Genomic DNA, 21,454 nt, shown 5'->3' with positions numbered 1-21,454 from the left:
TCGGGCGGAGCTTGGGGGTCTGGTCCCTTCCAGAGCGGGCCGGGGGCTGTAGGGGTGTGGGAAGCTTGGTCACTCGGTTCCAGCCCCAAATGCCACTTGAAGTCGTGTGCCTGAAGGCGAACGGGGCCCTCCGTCCCGGCTACTGCTCCCGCCGCTGTCTTGGATGCGATACCGGTGTGTTGTGCTTGTGTCGGTGTGAAACGTGAGGCTGGGCGGTCCGAGGGCAAACTGATGTGGTTAGGGTCAGTCTTTCAGGGTTCTGTCCTAACTTAGGCAAACGTAGGAAAATCAAAGCTAAGGCAAAAGCAGCTGAACATAAATTTTGGGTTTAGGGGACTTTATAATGTACTTTGACATTTTTCCCCACTTTGCAGTGTATGCTCTTATTTGTGTATCCAGTTGAATCCTTGCCTGTTGGGATGTGACGTTCTCTCCCTGGGGTAGGATGACCCTGGTTGTTACCTGCTCCTGATTGGTCTTGGAGCAGAGGGAAGAACTGAAGTTTGTCGTGTGCAGCCTGGTGGAAGCATTGCTTGAACTGTGTGCTTTCCAAGCATCTTCTGACCTGTTTTTGTCATCAGTGGGTGTACACATGTGTCTGAGGAAACTTGTACTGGTAGGCAGGACTGTAGGGAAACATGTAGAGCCATTCCACAATTTGAGGTGCACAGAACTGGTGCTGGTGCTGCCTTTCACTCGGAGTGAATGTGCCTAGAATGAAGTCTTGTTTGGGTTGGGGTGATTTTCGTTTAATCTCATCTTGCTTAAATGTTATGGAAGTTTCAGACCTAAATCCTCTTGTTATTGCACTCTTAGTGTGCTAACACCCTGCTTTATTAATTGTTTAATTGAAAGGGGGTTTTGTGTTGCTTGCCCCACCTTGCCAGCTTTCTTGGTGTGTTTGTGTACCGTGCTAATGTTGTACTTGTCCAAGCCTAGTTACCTTGTGCTCTGGGTTTTTGCTTTTCTGCACACTGTTCCTCTGTGTGCCTTTATGTGCTTGTCTCTTTCTGTGCAGTTTTTAACTGTGACGTTGACTCTGCGATAGCTTGTCAATCAGATTTTTTCCGTGCTCTCTATGTGATTTTGATGGATATGAATTAACCAAGTCTTTATGGTTTAATTTTAAGGACGTTACGTCTAACCATAGAGTCTGCAATACACTTACATATGCACTATATATCTAAATGTGTATCTGAAACCTATTAAGTTTAATTGGATTCGTGAAGGTTTTCTTGATGATTATCATACTGACATTGCAGTAGCCTTCAGTTTGGTGCTCTATGAGTGGCCAGTGTTTGGCACTGCTTGTGATTCTTCTTCCTTTGAGGCACAGAAGTTCTCTCCCCCCCCAGAGTGGATTTGCTAATGTTTGCAATCTGCCTGTGGCAGCCGAGATAGGTGGTGATATACCAGGGCTAGGTGATATACCAGGACACACTAGGCTGGTATTATAATTATTTCTTCTAGATGGGAGGTAAGTGCTTTCTGATTAGGTTGCGGACAGTGTAGGGAAAATGAGAGGTGCTTTTTTCCTGTGTGGATTATTGCCTGTTTCATTTTGAGGCAAGGTCTTGCCCAAGGTGTCTTCAAGGTGGAGCATGAAAGTAGCCCAAAAATAACAATGAAAGCTGGTTACTTTTAATGTGGCAAAGTAGTAATATAGTCTGAACTGTCATCAACATGTGAACTTAGGCTTTATCTTGTATTTGGGGTTTCGTAAAGCCTCTTTCATTTGCCTTCATCCTGTCACCTGTAGGTGAACTTTGTGGTTGATGAAATAATTGTGTGAAGTTGAAATCAACCATGAGGTGATGGAGCTCATCAGTGGTGGGATTTCAGCAGAGTGCTTCCAAGCACTGGACACACTTGGGTATCTTCAGGCTGTAATTTGTGGGTTTCCCCCCTTAGCAGGGAGAGCTGTGAAGGGAGGTGTTTCTGCTGTTAGCGGGTAGGGATTATTGCTAATAAGCTGACAGTCTTGCTAAATACTGACTCTTCTGTAACCTGCTTTCCTGGCAAAGCATTGAGGAGCTGAATGCAGACCAGACTGGCATCTACTTCCCTTACTCCGTTTTAGTTGAACTGAGTTATAACAGGACATGGTTTCAATGTTTGTTTTGTTTTTAAAAAAATTAATTATTAAAAAGAAGGGAAGCAGAGTCTCTATTTTGAAGCTTATTGAATTTGACATAAGAGCTGGTGGTGTGGACTGAGCTACAGAGATTGGAAGAGAGGGAGGGTATGGGTCAGATGGATACAACCTTGCTGCCATGAGTCCTGCTCTTACACTCACACACCAGTGTGGGATTTTTGGCTCGAGACAGTATTTTTACAATTATCTGCACTCCCACCGAAGTTCAGCTTTCAGAGAGCCTTGGAGCAAATGATAATGGATTCATCACAAGAAAGGTAATGGATAACTTGTTCTTGCCATTAGCTCTCTATCAAATATTCACAGTCAACAGTATGTATATATTCTAATTAGCACTGGTGCAAATTTGTTGTAGGAGGTGAAGTGTTATCTGAATTGCTTAGTTCTTCATGTATCTCTTTAATTATATTGCTGTGCAGGTAATATCTGTCTTTTGTGCTTCTGTATTTCACTGTTCCAAAGAATTTAATTGTGAAAGGTGGTCACCAAAGTGTGAAAGAAGAGTTATGATTTATTGGCTGTGAAACAGGGATACTGTCCAGTCGTGCTCCGTTGCAGGAAATATTCCTAGACTTTAATGAGGTAGCTGCTTAATTTTGTTTGTTCTGCATTTATCCTTCTCTCATTTAAGAAGGCTTTTCTGTCTCTTAAAAGTTGCCATTCTTAGTTCCAAGCTCTCTGTAAGTTGTGACATTCTTTTAAAGTTTGGATTACAAGTGCTGCAGGGGGTTTTCTGGCAGACACCATATTATGATGTTTCCTGTTTGTCCCCATTCCAATACCTTTGGTTTTGGTAACAATTGCACAGAGTTTGGAAGTATATTCTGAGGTGATTGTAGGTCCATTGCTTTTGTTCATGTGGTAAATTTCTATCACAGCATATCTTGAAAAAAAAGATGTTGCTTTGGTTTAATAAAGGTTGAACTTTATTTGCCATCTCAGAGGTCATTCGTCTTGTGCGGGTGGACCCTTCCAAAGATTTTCAGCACCTTACTAAAAGAAAGGCTCTTCTTTTACTTTCCCCTTTAATGAAATTCAAACAGCTGTGACAATTAGTGAGATTGTTGTTCCTGCAAGGGTTATGCCACGTCTGCCTTATTTCAGTTCTTTTTGGCATTTATGGCTTCGGCCAGATAACAAATGAAGACACAGAACTCAGTGGGTCGCACTTTGCTTGAGGTCTTATTTTTAAAAAAGAAAAGCCTGATTTTTCCATTTCCCAGCCCTTTGGCAGGGAAGTTGGTTTTGGTGAGGGAAGTCATGTATCCACCAGCTCAACTGCTTCATGATGAAAACTTAAGATTCTGTGAGTATGTCTGGGAAACACCTGGTGACTGTTACTGCTTTCTGCTGCCATCCGTGTTTCAGAGTCTGGTTGCTGATAGAGCTTCTATGTGCTGCTGGAAGAGAACGTGTCCAGGTCAGATGAACCCGAATCTTGATGAACTTCTGTTTTGCAGTGTCCTACACACAAATCTCTTCTCTGCATGTGTGTGCCCTTGGTCCTCTTTCCTGGAGTGATCCAGAGGTGATTCTTCTGCAGTTTGCTACTTCTGAAATATTGAAGCTGTGCCTTTCAGTTGTGTGCTTTTGGATAGACATTTTAGTCTTCCTTTCTTCCTGATTGACATTACAGCTTTTGAAGCTTTTTATGACTTTGTTAGGAGTAAATATCTGTTTTGAAGGCTCTGTCTATTCAGCGTTAATTGGCTTTTGAAACTTGTCAGGTAGACAGGGAGGGAGGTGGATGTTTTGCCATCCCATTTTTACTACACTGAATAAGTACTACAAGGCCTAGTTTCTGGGACTGTGGTTGCTTTGCACAGAGATTTTTGTTTTTCTTAGTTTCAGATCCTTTTGTTTAACATCAGCTTTATCAAAGCTTTGCTTTCTAAAATTATCACACTGTTGGATTGTGGTATCGCACTTTCTACCAGAATGTTGGAAGCTAACTATTTTTAGGCAGGGGAGTTCTGAGGGTTTGAGAGAGGCTGAAGAGAAGGACTGTAGGGCTGGAAGCAAGAGGACTGAGGAGTTGCTTGGGTGTGTTTTCCTGAAGAGCAGAGCTAATCAGGCTCAGGAAGCCTGTTTGTACCCTGGAACCAGTTATCCCATGAAGTAGTAACTTGTTTAGAAATCATTTTGTTCAACAGTTCACACAGGAAGTGGTCAAAACCAAAGCCCTTGTTGTTGCTGTCTTACTTTGCTTTTTGACTTAGTTTTTGTTGCAGCATTATATGCTTTATATTATCAGTTTCCATTTGAAGGACAGTTATAAACTTGTCGAGATTTATCTCCTCGGATTTTACATCTCTACTTGTTCAGCTGCACAGATGTCTCCTTCTTATGAAGTGGAATATATTAGGGGCAGTGCTAAATACTATCCTTCCTCCTCCTTTTTTTTTCTTTCCTCTCCTGCTCAGGCACACACCATTTGCACATCTTTTGCTTGACTGATGTTTCCCAATTAGAGCACATCAGAGTACTGCCTCAATCTGTGCCTCTTTGGTTCTCCATTTCAGAGTAGTAAGGTCTTTACAATTCTGAAGCATTTTTGTTAATTAATTTTTGCAAATAGAGTAACAATAAAGCCTGACTTTTTTTTAGCTTTTATTTCTGCTTGGTAGCAGTTTTTTATATAACATTTTTATCTGTCATCCTGCTGTTGTTACAGAGATACTAGTAATTATTTCCTGTTTAATTTTGCAGTGCCTCTTCAGTTGACTTCACAGTTGGTAGAATTTTTGAAACTTCTCCCCAGATGGCAATCTAGATCTCTGGAAGAGTATAGTTCTTTTAGCTGCTGATAGAATTAGGATTCTTCTGTCATTTTTTAGAGCACACACTGTATATAAACAGTCTACACATTTAATAAAGTACCTGCATGTAGATGCAGGCATTGTGGGCTAATCTTTACCTCTAGAAAGCCTGGGTAATGCATTCCCATTGAGATAGTGAAATATGCATTTGAAGGAAGTGGTTGAAGGATCCTGCTCCTGGAAACAGGGATGGATGCTGTAAACCTCAATATCACAAAGGCTGGGAGTTAGAGTACTTACAGTGCAAGTGGAAGCAAAAAATGAATATAAGTTTTTGTACGTGAGCCTCTTCAAAATTTTGGTTGCGTTTTTGGGCTCAAAAGTACTTGTTTGAAATTGTTCTTTACCCACCTACTACTTATTGATTCTCCAGTCTCAAACCCCATAAACGATTGGTGTGATTTTTCCTATATAAAAACCCAAGGCGGTGTCTTCCCCATCCTGAAGTGCTGTGTGGTATGTATGCAAGCACCCCCAAATTCAGAGTTGGAACCAGCTCCAACAGGTGTTGAAAACCCTATGTACTTCAGTCATTCTCAGTCACTCATTCGTGTGAGCTCAGATGAGTAATTGTTTCACAACTGATGATTTCAAAGGTATTTGAGATCTAGTAAAACCTGTCACAGGCACCTCATTCTCATTCTTAGCCTTTGCAAGGAACCCTTGTGTGCCTACAATTAGCATAATATTTTTATATACTCAGATTAACAAAGGCCATTCATATTCCTACTCTTGACAACACCTTCAGTGCTGATAACCCAAATGGAACAGGACGCAAAGTTATAACTTAATCGGATTCTTGACTTGGAGTCCTGTCTTCTTAATCTACGCCCTGAAGCAGTGGGTGGCCTAGTGTTGGTGACCTGCATTAAATCAGGTTTTGTTCCTCCTTTTTGGCTTTCATAAGCTCAAGCAGATAGTGGTCCAGAGAATCACCAGCTGGCCAAAGAGTCCCACTGCTGCTGGTGCTGAAGAAAGGAAGAAATGCCTAATCTGAAGGTGAAAAGACACAACAATTTTTCTTCCCTGATGACAGTTTGAAGAGTTTTTGAAAACATGACGTTGAAGATGAACTCCCATTGCAATGGGAGGGTGCTGAATCAGCCCTGAGGTGTTGGGGAGTGCAGATTTGACAAGGCTGCCAGATGCTTGGACTGTTTCTTTGGTTGGCATTCTACATGTCTTGCTTCTGATGTATCTATAGATTTGCCTGTCTACTAGTGATAGTTTCTTTTGAGCACCACCACCACATAAGACTTGTGTTGAGTATCTTACATACTTTAGTCAAATTTAGATTGAAATTGTCACTAGCTCATGCTCACCTTCTATCTTGCTTTTTTGTCACAGAACGTAGTGACCTATGAAGCCATAGTCACAGAAACAAATTACTGACAGTTGGACACAGTATTGTTAAAAATAAATAAAAACAAAAAAATGTCCCTGAGGCCTGTGAAATTTTTCCATCTTGACTTGCATGTTGCAGCTGTGCTCAGGATGTGTAAGTTCAGGATCTCTCCATTTGTATCCGCTACAGTTGTGTCTCATTGATTATCTTATTAGTACAAATTGCCCTGAAGCAAGTCTGTAAGTATTAACAAGGCTCCCTGAGGATCACAGGTCTTTGTTAAAGTTTCAGTAGTTTTTCTTGTTTATCTTGGAGGTTAAAAAATTCTGATGTTTGTTTGATTCATGAACATTTTGCCTGTGTGTTTGTTTCATGCTATGTGTTCAGAAAAGAAACGTGGAGTAAAAATCCTAGCTCATGCTTCAGTGGTGCCACTTCCTCATGTGTTGCCTTGATTCTCTGGTACAGATAAAAGGAACTCCTTTTCTCAATGTCTTTTTTCCACCAATGATTAATTGCTGCCATCGGTGGGGTGGGCAAATTATGACTTACAGGGAAGGCTGCTAGACAAAATTTATTTTTTAACTGGTTTTTCCACTGTCAATCAGGTTGGGACTACTCTTTGGCTTTTACAATATTCTCATTGGTCTCAGAATCTATCACTAACCCTCAACCTGCAAATTATTGGAAATGCTGGTACTTCCCAGTATTGCAGCAAAGCATTGCTGCACCAAAGAATAGTGAGAGGTTTGAGATCAGCTGTGCTAGGAATGAGCTGAGTAGATCTCTAAACACAGGAATACTCACTGCATTTATTTGGTTACTTTTTATAGTCTTAGCAGTATTTTTCCCTCTATTTGTGGTTCCACAACAACATCTCAAGCAGCCATGTAAAGAATCAGTACCTTAAAGGTGTTTGGTGAGTCTCATGGCCAGTCAGTAAAGGGTGTGAGTTCTTGAGTTCCTACAATGACTTAAATGAAACCATTAGCAGCTTAAAAGCTACATCTGTAAGTTCTGTAATTCTGGCCTTTGGAAAAGCAGGCCTGGTGTCCCCCTCTGTGCCCTGTGTAAGGGCTGGAGGGGGCATGGCATTCTGCAGTGGTGGTCCAGTGCAGTGCAGCTATGGGTAACAAGCCTCCCTTGGGGAGAGAAGAGGCTGTAACTGGGCATCCTTCAGGAGCTGCTGCTTGAGTGCTGGGAAGCAGCTTTGCTGCCTGCTCCTCATGGCTGGGTGCAGGGGCACAGAAGTATCTGAAAGCACTGGGCAAATGGCTTCTCGGTTTTCAATTAGAAGTCAAATGCAACAGTTGTAGAAGAGAAATCATAATTATAATAATTTAAGTTGCTTCTTAATGGCTTTTTAAAAATATAACTTCCTTGGTTGCTCAGTAGAAAGGAGGCCTTAGCAGGACAGAGCCCTGTACAAAATGCAGTGAAGATCCTGAGTCATTGCTGCTGCAGTTGGCCTCAGAGCTGCTTTGTATCCAAGGGGAACGCTTCGAGGGGAATACTTCCTAACTCCTTAGTTGCTGGCTTGCCTTTTTGCACCCTTGCATCAAGGGGAAGATGCTGTTACTGGCAGAGAGTAAGGACCAAGGGGCATGTAGTGAAATCCTCAGGAAGTGTTACACTGCTCTGGTGGGAGTCTTGGAAGAGGTCACATGCTGCAGGGCACAGCCCTTGGTGCCCCTTGGGCCTCAGTTGCCTGCTGTGAGACCCGTGAGTGTTAGACCTGCTTTCCAGTCAGTCTCTCAGTGGTTGGTTTGTTTATAGATTTTAATACGGAAGCACAGCATGGTCAAGGACTTGCATAACTTAGGAGTGTTGTGTGGCATTGTAATTTCCTGAGCAGACTAAAGCTTCAGCTCTCAGTACAAATTAGCTGTCTAGTGTTCCCCAACAAGTGGTTTCTCTTTGTTCAATCCTTGTGTTTCTCAGCTGCTTTGTGACTACGTGTTGTCAGAGAACATCAAGTTGAGAATGCAGAGCTGGTTGCTGTGTTCTGCTCTCTAAATATTCCTTTTTTTGTTTGTTTTTATAGGCTCGAAATGTCAACACGGGTGAGCTAGCAGCAATTAAAGTAATAAAACTAGAACCAGGTAAGTGTCTCTTAGTTGTAATACACCACAAAAACTAAATATTTTTGTGCTTAAGATAAGAATCATACAAAATCAATGTAGTCCACTTATTGAAAGAAGGGGTAATTGTTACATTTTGCTGTAGGAATACACTGTTCTAAAAAAATAGCAATCATGACAAGCAAGATGTGAGAGGAAAAATGTAATGGAAGAACAGTGAAATGAAAGCTGATTGAAATTTCAGTGAGAGTTGTGGGTTTTTCTGTCTTAAGTAATAAGTTTTTAATCCATGTGATATAAAAACCTCTAGAACAAAAGAAACGTGGAAGACAGCAAGGCAGAAAAGAACTCATCAGGAGAAAGAGTAGAGGAAGAAAAATAAAAAGAAGGGTGAAATAATAGCTGAACATTAGTATCTGGGAGTTGAGTACATTTCCGGAAATTTGGAGACTATGATTAGGTCTTCACTATCTGCTAGATTTATGCTTTAACTCTGCTTCTGTTGTGATTTCACAAAGTACATGTGCCCTACCGATCAGTTCTCAGCCTGGAAGTGCTGTTCTGTTAATAACAGGCTTGTTGAACAGGAGGACAGTAATCTGGGGAGTAAAATATCCAGACTTTTTGTTCAACTTCTAACTTTCAGTGTTCCATTTCCAGATTTAATATTGTGTGTGTGTGTGTGGTATTTTAATTACATGTTTTGATCCTTAAGGTGTATGTATGCAAGAAGGGAAAGAAGGTACAGTTTTTTTTCTCTTTTCTTAAAATTCTGGAATTGATTAGAAGAGTTTTTGCAGTGCATGCACATTTAAAAATGCAGTACGGACAGTATGTTTGTTACTAGGTGGTTCAAAAAGTGTACATTCATCACACCTCTATTACTCAAACTGAAAAGTGTGGTCTCAGATGCTCTTGTCTAGTTCTCCTTCTTTGTTTTTTTGTGTCAGTTCCCATTTGCTGGAGTCATTGGCTTTGCATGACATGGGTTATCAGTGCAGCTAAGCCGAGCATGAGAATCATACTGTGTGCGTTCCCTGAGCTGTGGGCAGAGCCCAGGGATGTGCTGCAGCAGGGTAATTTGCCCTCATGCTGTGGTGAGGGGGTGAACAACTGGCTCCTTGCAGTTAAATATTTTTGGCAGCCTTTGGACACCTGAGTGGTGCACAGAGAACGTGCTGTAGCTGCCCTCTGTTTGCTCACTAAGCTTGGTTTCTCTCTGTAGTTGTCACTGTCAGTTGTGATGGAGGCTTGACTGAGAACTTCAGACAGGCAGTGACCACATTCTAGAACCATGGCACTGGCTTTCTTTGGAAGTTTTGCAGACTGGGGAGAGTGTGAAGGATTTATGCTGCTTTCATTTTGAATGCAATGAAAACACTGGTCAAATACTGAGGGAATCACGTCCTTTCACAGGGATACCTGTCTGTATGTGAAAACAATTTATCTGTTCTTTAGTGTCTGTATGTTTAAAAGTCTAGCCAGGATATAGCAAACTGTCAACAATACACATAGATGTTAACTTTCAGCTTATGATTTGAAATTTGCTATTAGTTAAATAAAATACACAGAAACATCACCTTTGTGGTTATAAATAACCCAGTTGATAGGTCATGAGTATGTTAATATACTGGGAGAAACTTAAAACATGTTTTCTTAGGTCATAGATTGGCCAGTTCTGTTGGAATTTATTGTTTTTCTTTTGAAATTTATTAACAGTCATATTTGAGAATTGATTTTTGGACTGTGATGATACATAGGAGCTTAGTGTCTATATTCAGGTTTTTAGACAATCAGTTTGGTTTCCAGTTTAAGTTATGCTCAGGTGCACTACAGCAGGGTGCTAAAAGGAGACGACTTTGAATGTTCCTGTGTTTTCAGCTTGTTTAGGTGTCTCAAGTTATTCATGGAGTTAAATGGTTATTTTAGGCCTTCAGGCTTGTTCCACCGATAAAGGCCTTGAGGCTGGTAGAAATGAATTGGATTTTGTCTACTGTATGTGTCTAACTAAAGAAACTTCAGAAGAACTTACTTCAAAATAACACACCAGACTAACTCTAATTTACCCTTATGGCTAAAGAAATTTCAGAGGAGTCCCAGTGTAAGAGACTGAACTACAAAGAACACATGACACGCATTTATTTAAAAAAATTAGAAATTAAGAAGGCTGTCAAATATCTGTTACCGTCGTTCTCTTACTTTTGATGGTTTTCTTGCCTTCTTTAAGTTGCATATGAAATAACACTACCAAAATAAAATCGTCTCAGTTGTGTTTTCAGTTTCATGCATGATTTTCTCAATGTACACATCCAGTAAGAAACTTTTATAGGAAGACCAGGACAACCATGGTACCGAATAGTGAGACAGGTAAATGCTGCACCTATGTCAGTGTTTTTTCTGGACGTAAGTTATGCACAGGCCATAAATTTACATTCTTGCCGAGTCTGCTGAAAAGTTGCAGCAGCAGCCTACTAGAGACTGGGTTTTTTTGCTCAGGAAGATGAGCTAATGGGTATTGGGCATATGGCCAAAAATAGCAAAGTTTTGTTGTGTTTTTAAGAACCCAGGCTATTGGCAGGGCATATGCAGATGCACACAGAGGGGTCTCAGGGAGAATAAGGACTTTAGAAAGAGCTATGGCCAATATTATAACAGGTGTCAGCAGACATGAGTTCCATCTGTCCCAGGAGAATATAGTTACTTATTGCTAGTAAATACTGATTTACAGCTAATTTATAGATCTGTGAAAATTGCAGATAGTCTTAATTACTCAGAATGTTTGTTTTATAAACATGTCCTGAAAGTTGAGTTAAGATGTGAGTATAACCGAGGCCAATCGTCCTTCTGCTTTTCAGGAGAAGATTTTGCTGTTGTGCAGCAGGAAATCATTATGATGAAAGACTGTAAACATCCGAACATTGTGGCTTATTTTGGCAGCTATCTCAGGTACAGTTTGTTTCTTTTGCTCACTTAAAAATGTGTGCCTCTCTCCTCGTAAAGGACAGGTCTAAAAGGTGACTTAGGCAAAACACAGTTTACCAAATAAGTATTATCCAATTTTATATATATATGTTTTTTTTCATTTACCTTAAAATCTGTTCTGTTTATTACAGTGTATGTCTATAAATAATTTTTCTCTTAGCAAAATCATTCAGTGATCATGTAGTCGTGTTTCCTTGCAAATGAGTTGACACCTATAATATGTAAGTGGAAAATTAAGAAGTATGACAAGTATGAAGAGTCTGTGTATATAATATCTTTTAAATCTTTTTCAGTAGAATGTCTTGTTTGTCTAACACATGAACTTCTGACCAGAATGTGATGGTTCCATTTATGTTTGTTTCTGGAGGTGAAATTATTTGCATTGTAGAAACATTGACAGATGTATCCAGTTGTCTTACAACTGCTTCTTTTAACTGGTCACAGTAGGAGCAGATTGCTTAGTATAGCTAATGAAAAGCTGTTTCTGATGGTTTTCTAAAATTTCATGTGAAAATAGATTGTGAAAAAATGTTATTATTGCATTCAACTTTCTTTACCGTTTTTATATTGAAATGGTACCTCTTCTCCTGGTGCTGTATTCAGGGTGAGGGTGTTTTTTCCTTAAAAAAAAAGTTTCCCTCTTTTCTCAGAGTACCAAAATACACCTTTGTAGACCCAGAATTAAGTTTTGGTAAATATCCTGTGTGTTTTGTCACTCTCTTATTCTCTTGCTTGGTTCCCTCCTCTTTATTGGTGGAGTGCTTCTCTTTTGTCTGGGCAATTGCATCACTGTCTTAGAGACCTTCTTGTGTCTGACCTTTTGTTTTCCAAGCATATTTCAATGGTAAGAACAATAGAAGAGTACTGTCATCCTTTACTTGCCACTTGCCAGCATATTGTTCCCCATGGATTTCTTCTGTTCATGTCAGGATTTTTCAGACAGTCGGATTTCTGTGTTCCTGTTAGCCTAGGTGTGAAGTTGCAGACACTAAACGGTACTGTTGGTCCTGTCTGTTTTGTTTGCTGCTCTTGCCATATGCTCTGCAGAAATAGACAACTGTGTACAGTGTTAATGTTGGATGTTACATGATCTTCACCTGTCCCAGAGTGCTTAGGCACAGTAATAAAAGGCTAGATAGTGAATTAGAGATGAAGTCGTCTCTTCTGATCCTCTTACGTTCTTTTTTTTCTTTTCTGTAGGGCTTTTGCACACTGGGAAGTTAATGCCCAGTAAGCAAAAGTGTGAATTTACCGCACTTATCTGCTTCATGTCTCTTACTTTGTGGGTGCTCTGCTGCTGTCCCAAGGCTGCTGAGATTGTTCTGGCTTCTTCCCACTTCCACACTGCTGCTGCTGTTGGCATCAAACAGGATGCAGCCACATGGGAAAGAGTGGCTTTCATGAACTCAGTGCCCCCAAAAGTATCCCTGTTTGAGTCCTGCATCATTGTGGGAAGCAAATGAGGGACTTGGAGGTGTATGTCTTTTCAGTGCTTCTTTCTCACTCACGTTCCCCTGCTAATTCTGTTTTCTTTCACAGGTAGTCACATTGCTTCTGTGTCTTTCATCAGTTATTTCAGTGGAAAGCCTTAATATTATTTCAAGCAATGCTTTAATTAACCTCTAGAAATGTATGCAATTAACAGCCAGGGAACTCTATTGCTTAAAACTTCTGTAATGTTTGCATAGTACCTTTCTCACCCATAGAGGAAGCAGATGGGGTGTAGCTTTGAGGGCTGTGTAGACTATAGATGTGAATGGGGAGAACATCCAAGAAAGACAGTTCTTCCTTGGAACAGCAGCTATTCTAGCTGTTACCTGCTGGTGAGAAATTCCTAAAATTTGCAGCTCAGGAGATAAGCTCAGCACTTTACATCATTGCTTTGCAAAACACTTCCACAAATGTCTCAGCTGTTCTAACAGAGCCTTATGAATGCAGGAAACCCAAGACCAGGGTTTGTAAGGAAACTGCAAAACAACCATCAGCCGTTCCTTTGATTGTCCTGTTTTACAGACTGCTCTAAGGTGGTTGTATGTGGGTTTTTTTTTTCCCCTCTGAGTATTTTGATGGCCAGGAATGACTAGCCAAGTCCCAGATTTTCTGCTTTCCAAAATGCTGTTTTGTGACCACACATCTTACCAGTGAAAATTACTAAGTGAAAATAGAATTACTGGCCATAAGAGAAGAGACCTCTGAATTTTTCAGCCTGCAGTCTGTTCTTGGAAAGCACCTTCTGTGGAGGTATCGTGACTCAAACTGAATTGACTCCCTTAGTAAGGGAAGAACAACTAAATAACTTTGCTCTGACCCATAGGTATTTTTGAAGGAAAAGACTTTCATCTGAGCAGGCACTTATCCACAGCATGGACTCCATTCTGCCTAGCATTGACTAAAGCACTATTTTCACTTAATTTGTTGTGGAAGAAGTTGAGAGATACCCCTAGGGCGTTTCGTTTTGCATTTGTTTCTTGTTTGTTTGTGTTAACTCCTATGCTCTGAAAAAAGTGGAAAGTGAAAATGAGGAAGAAATAAGAACCTGCATCTGTTTCCTTTCTACTCTCAAAAAAAAGTTTTTCAACAAAAAATTAGTGTGAATGTTTCACTAATACTATTTTTATTACTTCATTAAAGTAGAATATTTTTGAATCTTTTATTAGTTTCTGTTTGCACAGTGAAGTATCACATAAAGATTAAATCATACTCATTATTTGACTTGTACTTTTCATAATACAGAGCTTGTTATGTTGTGCTTTACAACGTTATAGTCCTCTGACTTTTCCTTTACAGGTGCTGTTCTCAGATCTGACAGCTAATGAATGGTTTTATTCACTTTTTAGACGAGACAAGCTATGGATTTGCATGGAGTTTTGTGGAGGTGGCTCTCTACAGGATATTTATCATGGTATGTCAAGACTAATTCCTTAAGTAAATCTTACTTTCAAAATTTGAAGTGATTACAGTTTTTTGGAATTAGAGAGGAGGAATACTAAAATTAGTATCCTTAATAATTCATTGAAGGTCAGTTTTAGCTTATGTTTTTGCTTAATTGGCTAGGCTTGGGTTTTGTAAACAAAATTACAGCTATGGTGGGTTTTTTTCTAGCAGCGGAAGCTATTTTCATCCTTCAGTAGCTCATATACCCATCACTACTTTTTAAAGACTGTAAAATTAGACAATACTACATTGTAAAAATAAAAAAAATACTGCTGTCTTACTTCATAGCCATTTTGTTTCTGAGCTTTTGAACTTTGTTTTAGTATAATCTGTACCACTGCCTACAGAAACCTAGGTAAGTGGATTGATTACCGTGGATGCTCATGTCCTTTGTAAACAGTGATCATCTCTATGTTTGTACAGCAGTAGTTCCACCAGGGTCTTTTTTATTACCCTTTTTTTTTGCTGGCTTTGTGACACATGAAAAGCAAAGGTGGCCTATATATTTGCTTTGGGCTTGGCTGCAGTGAGTGGTCAAAGAAACAAGGGCTGTGTGTGAATGTATTTGATAATGGGGAGATTAGTAAATTGATCCTTAGTTTTCAAGAGACCATCAGTTTTGAGGGATTTTATTGCCCTGGAATTAAGACTTGCATGGCAAAGAAGTGTGCTGTGAGTAGTGGCTTTGTGGTTCCCAGGTGATGTTTTTCAGAGAGGAATTGTGAAGATTTTGTATGTGAGAATCTTCTCTTGTGCTCAGAGAGGTCTTTACATATAACTTGGGTGCAACTAAAACAAGCACCAATTCACAAGTTCACACCGTGCTCATGGCATAGTCATTTGAATGTGACCTTGTGGAGCCTTTACATCTTTGCTAATTTTGGGAAAATGTCGTGTTTAATAGACTTTGTTATGTGGAACACCTGTAGAGTAGGAAATGAGCTCATGCCACATAAATGCCTGAACAGATGCCATACAGGAGTGGTTTCCCTTGCAGCTGATTTCCGGCTTCTCTGCTGATAGTTAGAATGGAAGGTTCTTTTCTGATCTTTATTATGTTCTAAAGACTCTTATTCCAAATGAGCTATAGGCCTCTGTAATCTTATGTCATTTAAGGTAATCAGAATTTAATTTCTCAGAATAAACATAGATGCCTAGATATATGTACACTGGGTGCCAATGTATATAGTTTTGTGTGGATTTGGAGCTTTTCATTCAGGAAAGGGAAGTTAGATTTAGACTTGTTTTGAGGATATGTGTTGCATGATACTAATGTTATGATTTTGTAGAAGCTTAGCAGTTAGATTCTTCAATCTAGATTCATTCTTAACTCCTTACTCCTTCAGCATCCTTTGAGAAACTCCATCCAACTTCTCTATTTTCTCTGCAAAACGTGAGAAGCTTACAGTGGGGACTGTATTTCCTGGTCTTAAACCCCTTTAATTTCAGGATCAAAGTCCGGTGACTAGGGGCAAATAACAGACCGCTACTTGCTTGCTGTTCACTGTTTGGTTTGCGTATTTATTGAGAAATTGTTTTCCTTTAAGAGACTTGAATGAAGTTGGACCCTGGAGGGAGAGGAAGACTCCTCCTTCCCTTGGGAAACTGCTGAAAAACTGCTCACAGGGAGAGTTTGAGAAGGTGCTTGGTGTGGCAGGCCCAGGAGCTCATTTCAGAAAAGGGTTGAGAAGCTGGAAAGAGCAGGTTGTGTGGCAGTGAGGAGGATGGAAGGAGAGAGCAGGTCACAAATGTACAGAGCACTACTCAGGGCTCAAAGTTTGCTGCAGATCTGAGTCACTGAGTTGGAAGTCCAGCCTTCCACAGAAGGACACAATGGGTTTGTGCAGGGAAAAGAGCTGTGCTTAAATCATTGCTTCTGTTTCTTTTTCCTTGTAATTATGATGAGATTTATATATGGAAGGAATTAGTACTTTCTATTCCAATGGGAGTGGACGTTTTTGAGTTTAAAAAGTGTTTAGTGGTCTTTGGGATGGTTGGTCTGGAGTAAAAACTAAGCACATTTACTTAGAGGTTTGCAGTGTAAGATCCTATCACTGTGAATGGAAGTAACTGAGGTATGAATTGGGAATGGGCAATATCTTACCTAATTTTGAGATTTATTTTTTTTTCCCTTTCATTTCAGTGACTGGACCACTGTCAGAACAGCAAATTGCCTATGTTAGCAGAGAAACACTACAGGTAGTGTGTTCTTGTTTTTGATTTTTAATGTAAAAGTATTAAGGGTTAAAAGTAAAAGCTACAGATAACATGTGATGCCATGGAAATAAGGTAATTGGATGACATAGCATTTTGCCAATTGAATCCTCCATTTTCAAAAAACACTCGCTATCAATTTTGGTTGGAATCAGTGAGATCGGTTTTGAAAATACAGGTCTTTTAAATATGACCTTTAAAGTACCTGTCTCCAGGCATTCAGGTTTGAAAACAGTGACCTCAAATTCTTTCAAGGCAGTAGTAAAAGTGTGTGAGTTTGATGGACTACCAGTAGCCTCCAGAGATTTAAGGAGTGTACATGGGACTCTTCTAGCTAATGCCAGTGGTTACAATGGTCTGCTAGATGATGAATTACACTTTGTGCAAAAAGCAAATCAAGTGCAATTTTTGGGTCTGTGTGCATGCCTGCAGTGAGGACTCCTAAAAACCATTGAACCAACTGGGTATTGCTAGTCATGTCCCCCAGAGAAACAGGTTAAAGCATCTATGAGTGGAGCTTTTTGCTTTTGTAGTTTAAGGAATTGAATTTCATAACTGATTAGCACATCAGCTACATTGCATAATGAACTGCCAAAAATTTCTCCAAAAACTGTATCTTCGGGGGTACTGTTGTCTGTCTGTACAATGTTGTTCGCTTGAAATCTCCAGAACCAAGTCACGTGTTTCCTCATTTTTCCTGTTGTTATATTTTGACCGTCTGTGAAAATGCTAATAATTGAAAACAATCCTAATTTATTTTTGCAGTCAGCTCCATGGTGTCTTGCATGAACTGGCAAAAAAAATTTCTGTCTTGACATAGAGATCTCTTGTGAACGTAGAGCCTTATGGAGGTTCATGGTCACAGAGCGAGGAAGATGTTTATGTGTTGATTTACCCCTGGAAGAGAGTTTTAGAGATAAGCCTGGAGTGTCAGAAGTGACATGGTCTATGATTTGTCGTGCAGGGATTCGGTTTTATAGTATTTTCCCAAAATTTAAACTTAGTTTCTAACTTGTGTTGAGTCTTAAAATGTTTTGGTACTGTCATGAGACCCAGAAAGACAGCCTAATGCTTCTGCAGAAATCCATGAAATAGAGTTGAACTCCAGTATTAGACCCAAAGCACTGCCTGCTGGCATGTTTCTAGGCTTAATTGAAGTGTGTAATGGTATAGGAGAGAACTTCAGTTATCCTGTGATCTGACTGCTGAATAGAAGACTGTTAGGCAGTTTAACAGTAATTGGCTTGGTCTGAAAAGGTGCCAGTTACCATGTCCAGAGGAAAACTTGGCTGGGGAATACTCTTCTTCCAACAGATGCAGTGACTGGTTATTATTTCCAACTATCCTGCATTTTAGATACTAGATAAATATCTAATATCTAATATTTAAATATCTTTCTTTAAAGATTCTTTAAAGAATATGCTACTACATATTTTGAATTTGCAAATTTGCAGCAGGATACATTGAAATATAAAGATGTTCTTCAGTCAGTGAGTCATTTAGATGATTGAATTGGATCCTAAATATATCTGGTAATTAAGTGAGAGATGTATATAAAATGAAAAATGTTGGACTAAATTATTATCTAAATATTTTATGCAGGGACTGTATTACCTTCACAGTAAAGGAAAAATGCACAGAGATATAAAGGTAAGTAAAAACTGAAAGGAATTTTTGTGCTTTTAAATAGGCTACATCACCTCCAGTGGTCTTTACTGTTATGTATCAATTTTGTGTGTACTTTTGAATATGTAGGGTTTTTTCCCAAGGGAGGGGGGGGAAAACTTTCTTTAAAATACATGCGTGGAAACAGTTTGTTCTTTTCATTGGAGCCACACTTACTGTTTATTTAGACCAGTGCTGTAAAATTTAGACATCAGCTGGTGTGCAGAGCAGTATGTTCAGGTGGCTGTAAGGGTGTACTCTGTGCAAAAGAAAGGTTTGTGCTTTCCCGTAGCTTTTCCAAGAAGATCAACATACCCTTCTTTTTGAACCAGCTAGTGAGCAGAGCTGTTGTTTTGGCTTCTTGCTTCTTTTCTTGGTGAGCAGATTGCAGGGCAGTGGCTACTGTTACGCCTGGTTCTTGGAGGCTGCTCCTGTCCCCTCCCTCGCATGCTAAAAATAGAGAAGGTGCTGCAAATCAGGCTATTAGCACTGACTTATTTAAATCTTGACCTCAGCAAAGCTATATCAAAAGCAGCTTGTTCAGACTTTTACACTCTGTTATAGTTTCCTTCTGGTGCTTCCTGTTGACTTTTTGTTCCAGGAGTTTTACTGCCTAGTCTTTCCAAACTCTTCCTTGCTCAGACTGCAGCTTAAACCTGGCAAGCTTCCTCCTGGAAATCTGACATTAAATTATCATATTCCTTTGTGTTGTTTCATGCTGTTGGTTTTGTTGGTTTTGGTTTGTTTTTTTCCAGACTAGGAATGCAATGTATATAGCAGCTTCAACTGAGATTGCCGTCATGCAGCCTGATTCCAAGTTGTTCTCATTGGCTGCAGAAGAGTGTTTGGGGTTTGAGCAATCATAAAAATAATTTCTGAATGAAAGATTACTTTGAACACCAAAATTAAATATTTTCCATTATACTTTATAGAATGCAAAATTATGCTTGTAAGTATACAGTGCACAGATACTTTTCTAAGCAGAACTGTGCTGATAATAAATGCTTAGAGTGCTTAGGTTGAGAGTTATTTCTTTTAAAAAAAACTGTTCTCGTGAGCATGGAAAAGTACTGTCTTCATCTGCAGGTCGCCTGACTGCTGAATTGTGTTTGCTTCCCTCAGTAGCTAAGTTACATATTTAGAGTACCTGTTCTGTTGGTCTCGAAAGGTTAACAAGGTCAAGAGCATGTAAACTGGGCTGTCACACTGTTTACTGAGCTCCATCTATAAGGCTCATTAACTGTACTTGTGCAACATGTGCCAAGTTAGTTGCATTTCAGTGCAGACCTGACTTTTCCTTCTCTGTGAAAAGCCATAATCTGTAAAAACATATTTTTGGAGGTTCGTCTCTGCTGCCTTTCCATCTAGTTGATGGGCAGTGCTGACATTTGGAGCTGTGTTTAGCCAGCTCTAGCCTTCACTCAACTCAACCTGTACCTGGTTTCAGTCTTCAAATCGTGTTTGTTCTTGGTCCTTTTATCTTGTAATTTTATGGTACAAACCTCCACTTGGGGATAATTTTGGTTATTGAGCTGAAGTGAGTGGTACATACAGCCACACAAAAATGAGCTCTTCAAATCTAGCACTAAACAGAATCTCTGTTGCATAAGGATGGAAAGCACTTAAGGATTGCTAAGCACTTGAATATCGAGGCAGGTCCTTAAGGCTATAATTATAAGCATAGCTCTCAAACAAGACAAAACCAGCTCCTACTTATGAAAAGAAAATCAAATTGTTTCCGCTTTGACCTTTAGAGTTCCCATTTCCTTTCAGTCACTGTAAATAGAAAAAAGTAAGAATTAATCAGCATAGGCAAATCATCATACTGTGTCTTTTGAGAGAGCTTTTGTGTACAATACAAAACTCTGTAGTACCATAGGCTAAATGAAAAAGTAATGAAAAGCCCTGTATAACCAAGGGGTATTTTTTATATAACAGAATGGTAACTTGCTAATTTCACAAACATTTCCTTGGTAAGACTGCAGACTTATTGAACACAGTCCTTGCTTTGTCTTTGGCCCTAGTTTGCCATAAGATCTCACATAATTTTTTGTAATATGGTATTGGAGGAATCCACATGTTTTAATTTAAGTATGCTTACTTCTTTTTAAAGGGAGCAAACATTCTTTTAACGGACAACGGACATGTAAAATTAGGTGAGTAAATACAACTTAGTGCTATTAATATTTTTATGTGCTCTGGGAAGCAGTATGCTCTATTTTGTTTAATGAAGTGATGGTTCATGTAAGGAATTAGTGAATATCAGAATTCTTTTTATCTTGCTGATAATATCTAACTATACCATCCAGTTAGCATCTGAAGATTAATGTGAGTTGTTTTGGAACAGTGAGGTAAAAAAGACCTGATACTGTAAGGGGGAGATAAAATTCAAATCACAGGGGTTTATGAGGTTTTAATAAAATGTCTCATTTAAGAGTGCTTAAATGTGAAGTGTACCTTGAAAGGTTATCTGAAATAATCTTTTCAATAACAAAAAAAAATATATATTTTATCATATTAAAAAACTTCCTGTAACTGTTAGATCTTTTGTGTTAGCCTGTTCTTCCGTGTGTGGATGAGGGACATGTTTGCGTGCACGTTTGGCAAGTGACTGAGGGGAGCTGACTGATGGTATCTGAGATACACCAAGTTTCCATTATTTGCTTTTGTTATTTATTTTTTGTTAAATATTTCCAGTATACTTAATAACCTCTTACCGTGGAGAAGCCAAACTTGTGTTCATTATCAATTAATTATATCGGATCAGTTATTAATTGTCATTTTGTTTTTGCCTTTTTTTAATAGCTGATTTTGGAGTATCTGCACAGATAACGGCTACAATTGCCAAAAGGAAATCATTCATTGGCACCCCGTATTGGTAACTGTGTTTTACTTGGCCATTAATATAACAATAACAAATGTAATAGTGTTGAAAAGCATGTTCTGACACTTCCTGAGTAGACTGATCACTGAAGGTTGGGTCAGACTTTCTGTGTTACTTATGTCAAATCCTGAATTAGCTGAGTATGAGAGAAAATGCTTTAATGCTTTGAAAAATTAAAAGGCTGTGTACTGCCCTCATCACTGACCAATTTATCTTAATTTAGTAAAACTCAAAAACTATCCACAATTTTGTTTTTAACTTTGATCTTAAATGTTTTTTTCCCTGATTTTCCATTTTGATGTTTTATGTTTCTTTCCCTCCAGCCTAGATAGAGCTTTTCTGCAACTTTTCAGTTGATAATGAGCTTCGTTTGTT

At 39.3% G+C, this 21,454-nt stretch overlaps 1 protein-coding gene across 5 annotated transcripts in view; it reads left to right on the top strand.

The window, feature by feature from the left end:
- Window positions 1-6,433: 6,433 nt before the first annotated feature.
- Window positions 6,434-21,454, top strand: part of MAP4K3 (mitogen-activated protein kinase kinase kinase kinase 3) — a 67,846-nt gene continuing 52,825 nt past the window's right edge. For all 5 annotated transcript variants that reach the window (XM_029964873.1, XM_029964872.1, XM_029964871.1 and 2 more), the window contains exons 1-8: window positions 6,434-6,472; window positions 8,364-8,421; window positions 11,256-11,346; window positions 14,220-14,284; window positions 16,460-16,515; window positions 18,133-18,180; window positions 20,309-20,351; window positions 21,001-21,073. In XM_029964873.1, the coding sequence (XP_029820733.1) occupies window positions 6,449-6,472; window positions 8,364-8,421; window positions 11,256-11,346; window positions 14,220-14,284; window positions 16,460-16,515; window positions 18,133-18,180; window positions 20,309-20,351; window positions 21,001-21,073 (458 nt within the window). In that variant the 5' untranslated portion in view covers window positions 6,434-6,448. The remainder of the gene's footprint in view (window positions 6,473-8,363; window positions 8,422-11,255; window positions 11,347-14,219; window positions 14,285-16,459; window positions 16,516-18,132; window positions 18,181-20,308; window positions 20,352-21,000; window positions 21,074-21,454) is intronic.

This window comes from Manacus vitellinus, unplaced genomic scaffold (genome assembly GCF_001715985.3).
Source record: "Manacus vitellinus isolate BGI_N305 unplaced genomic scaffold, ASM171598v3 scaffold_81_pilon, whole genome shotgun sequence".
NCBI classification, from domain to species: Eukaryota; Metazoa; Chordata; class Aves; order Passeriformes; family Pipridae; genus Manacus; species Manacus vitellinus.
The sequence above is the reverse complement of the archived record's forward strand: the minus strand, read 5'-3'. Positions and strand labels throughout refer to the sequence as shown.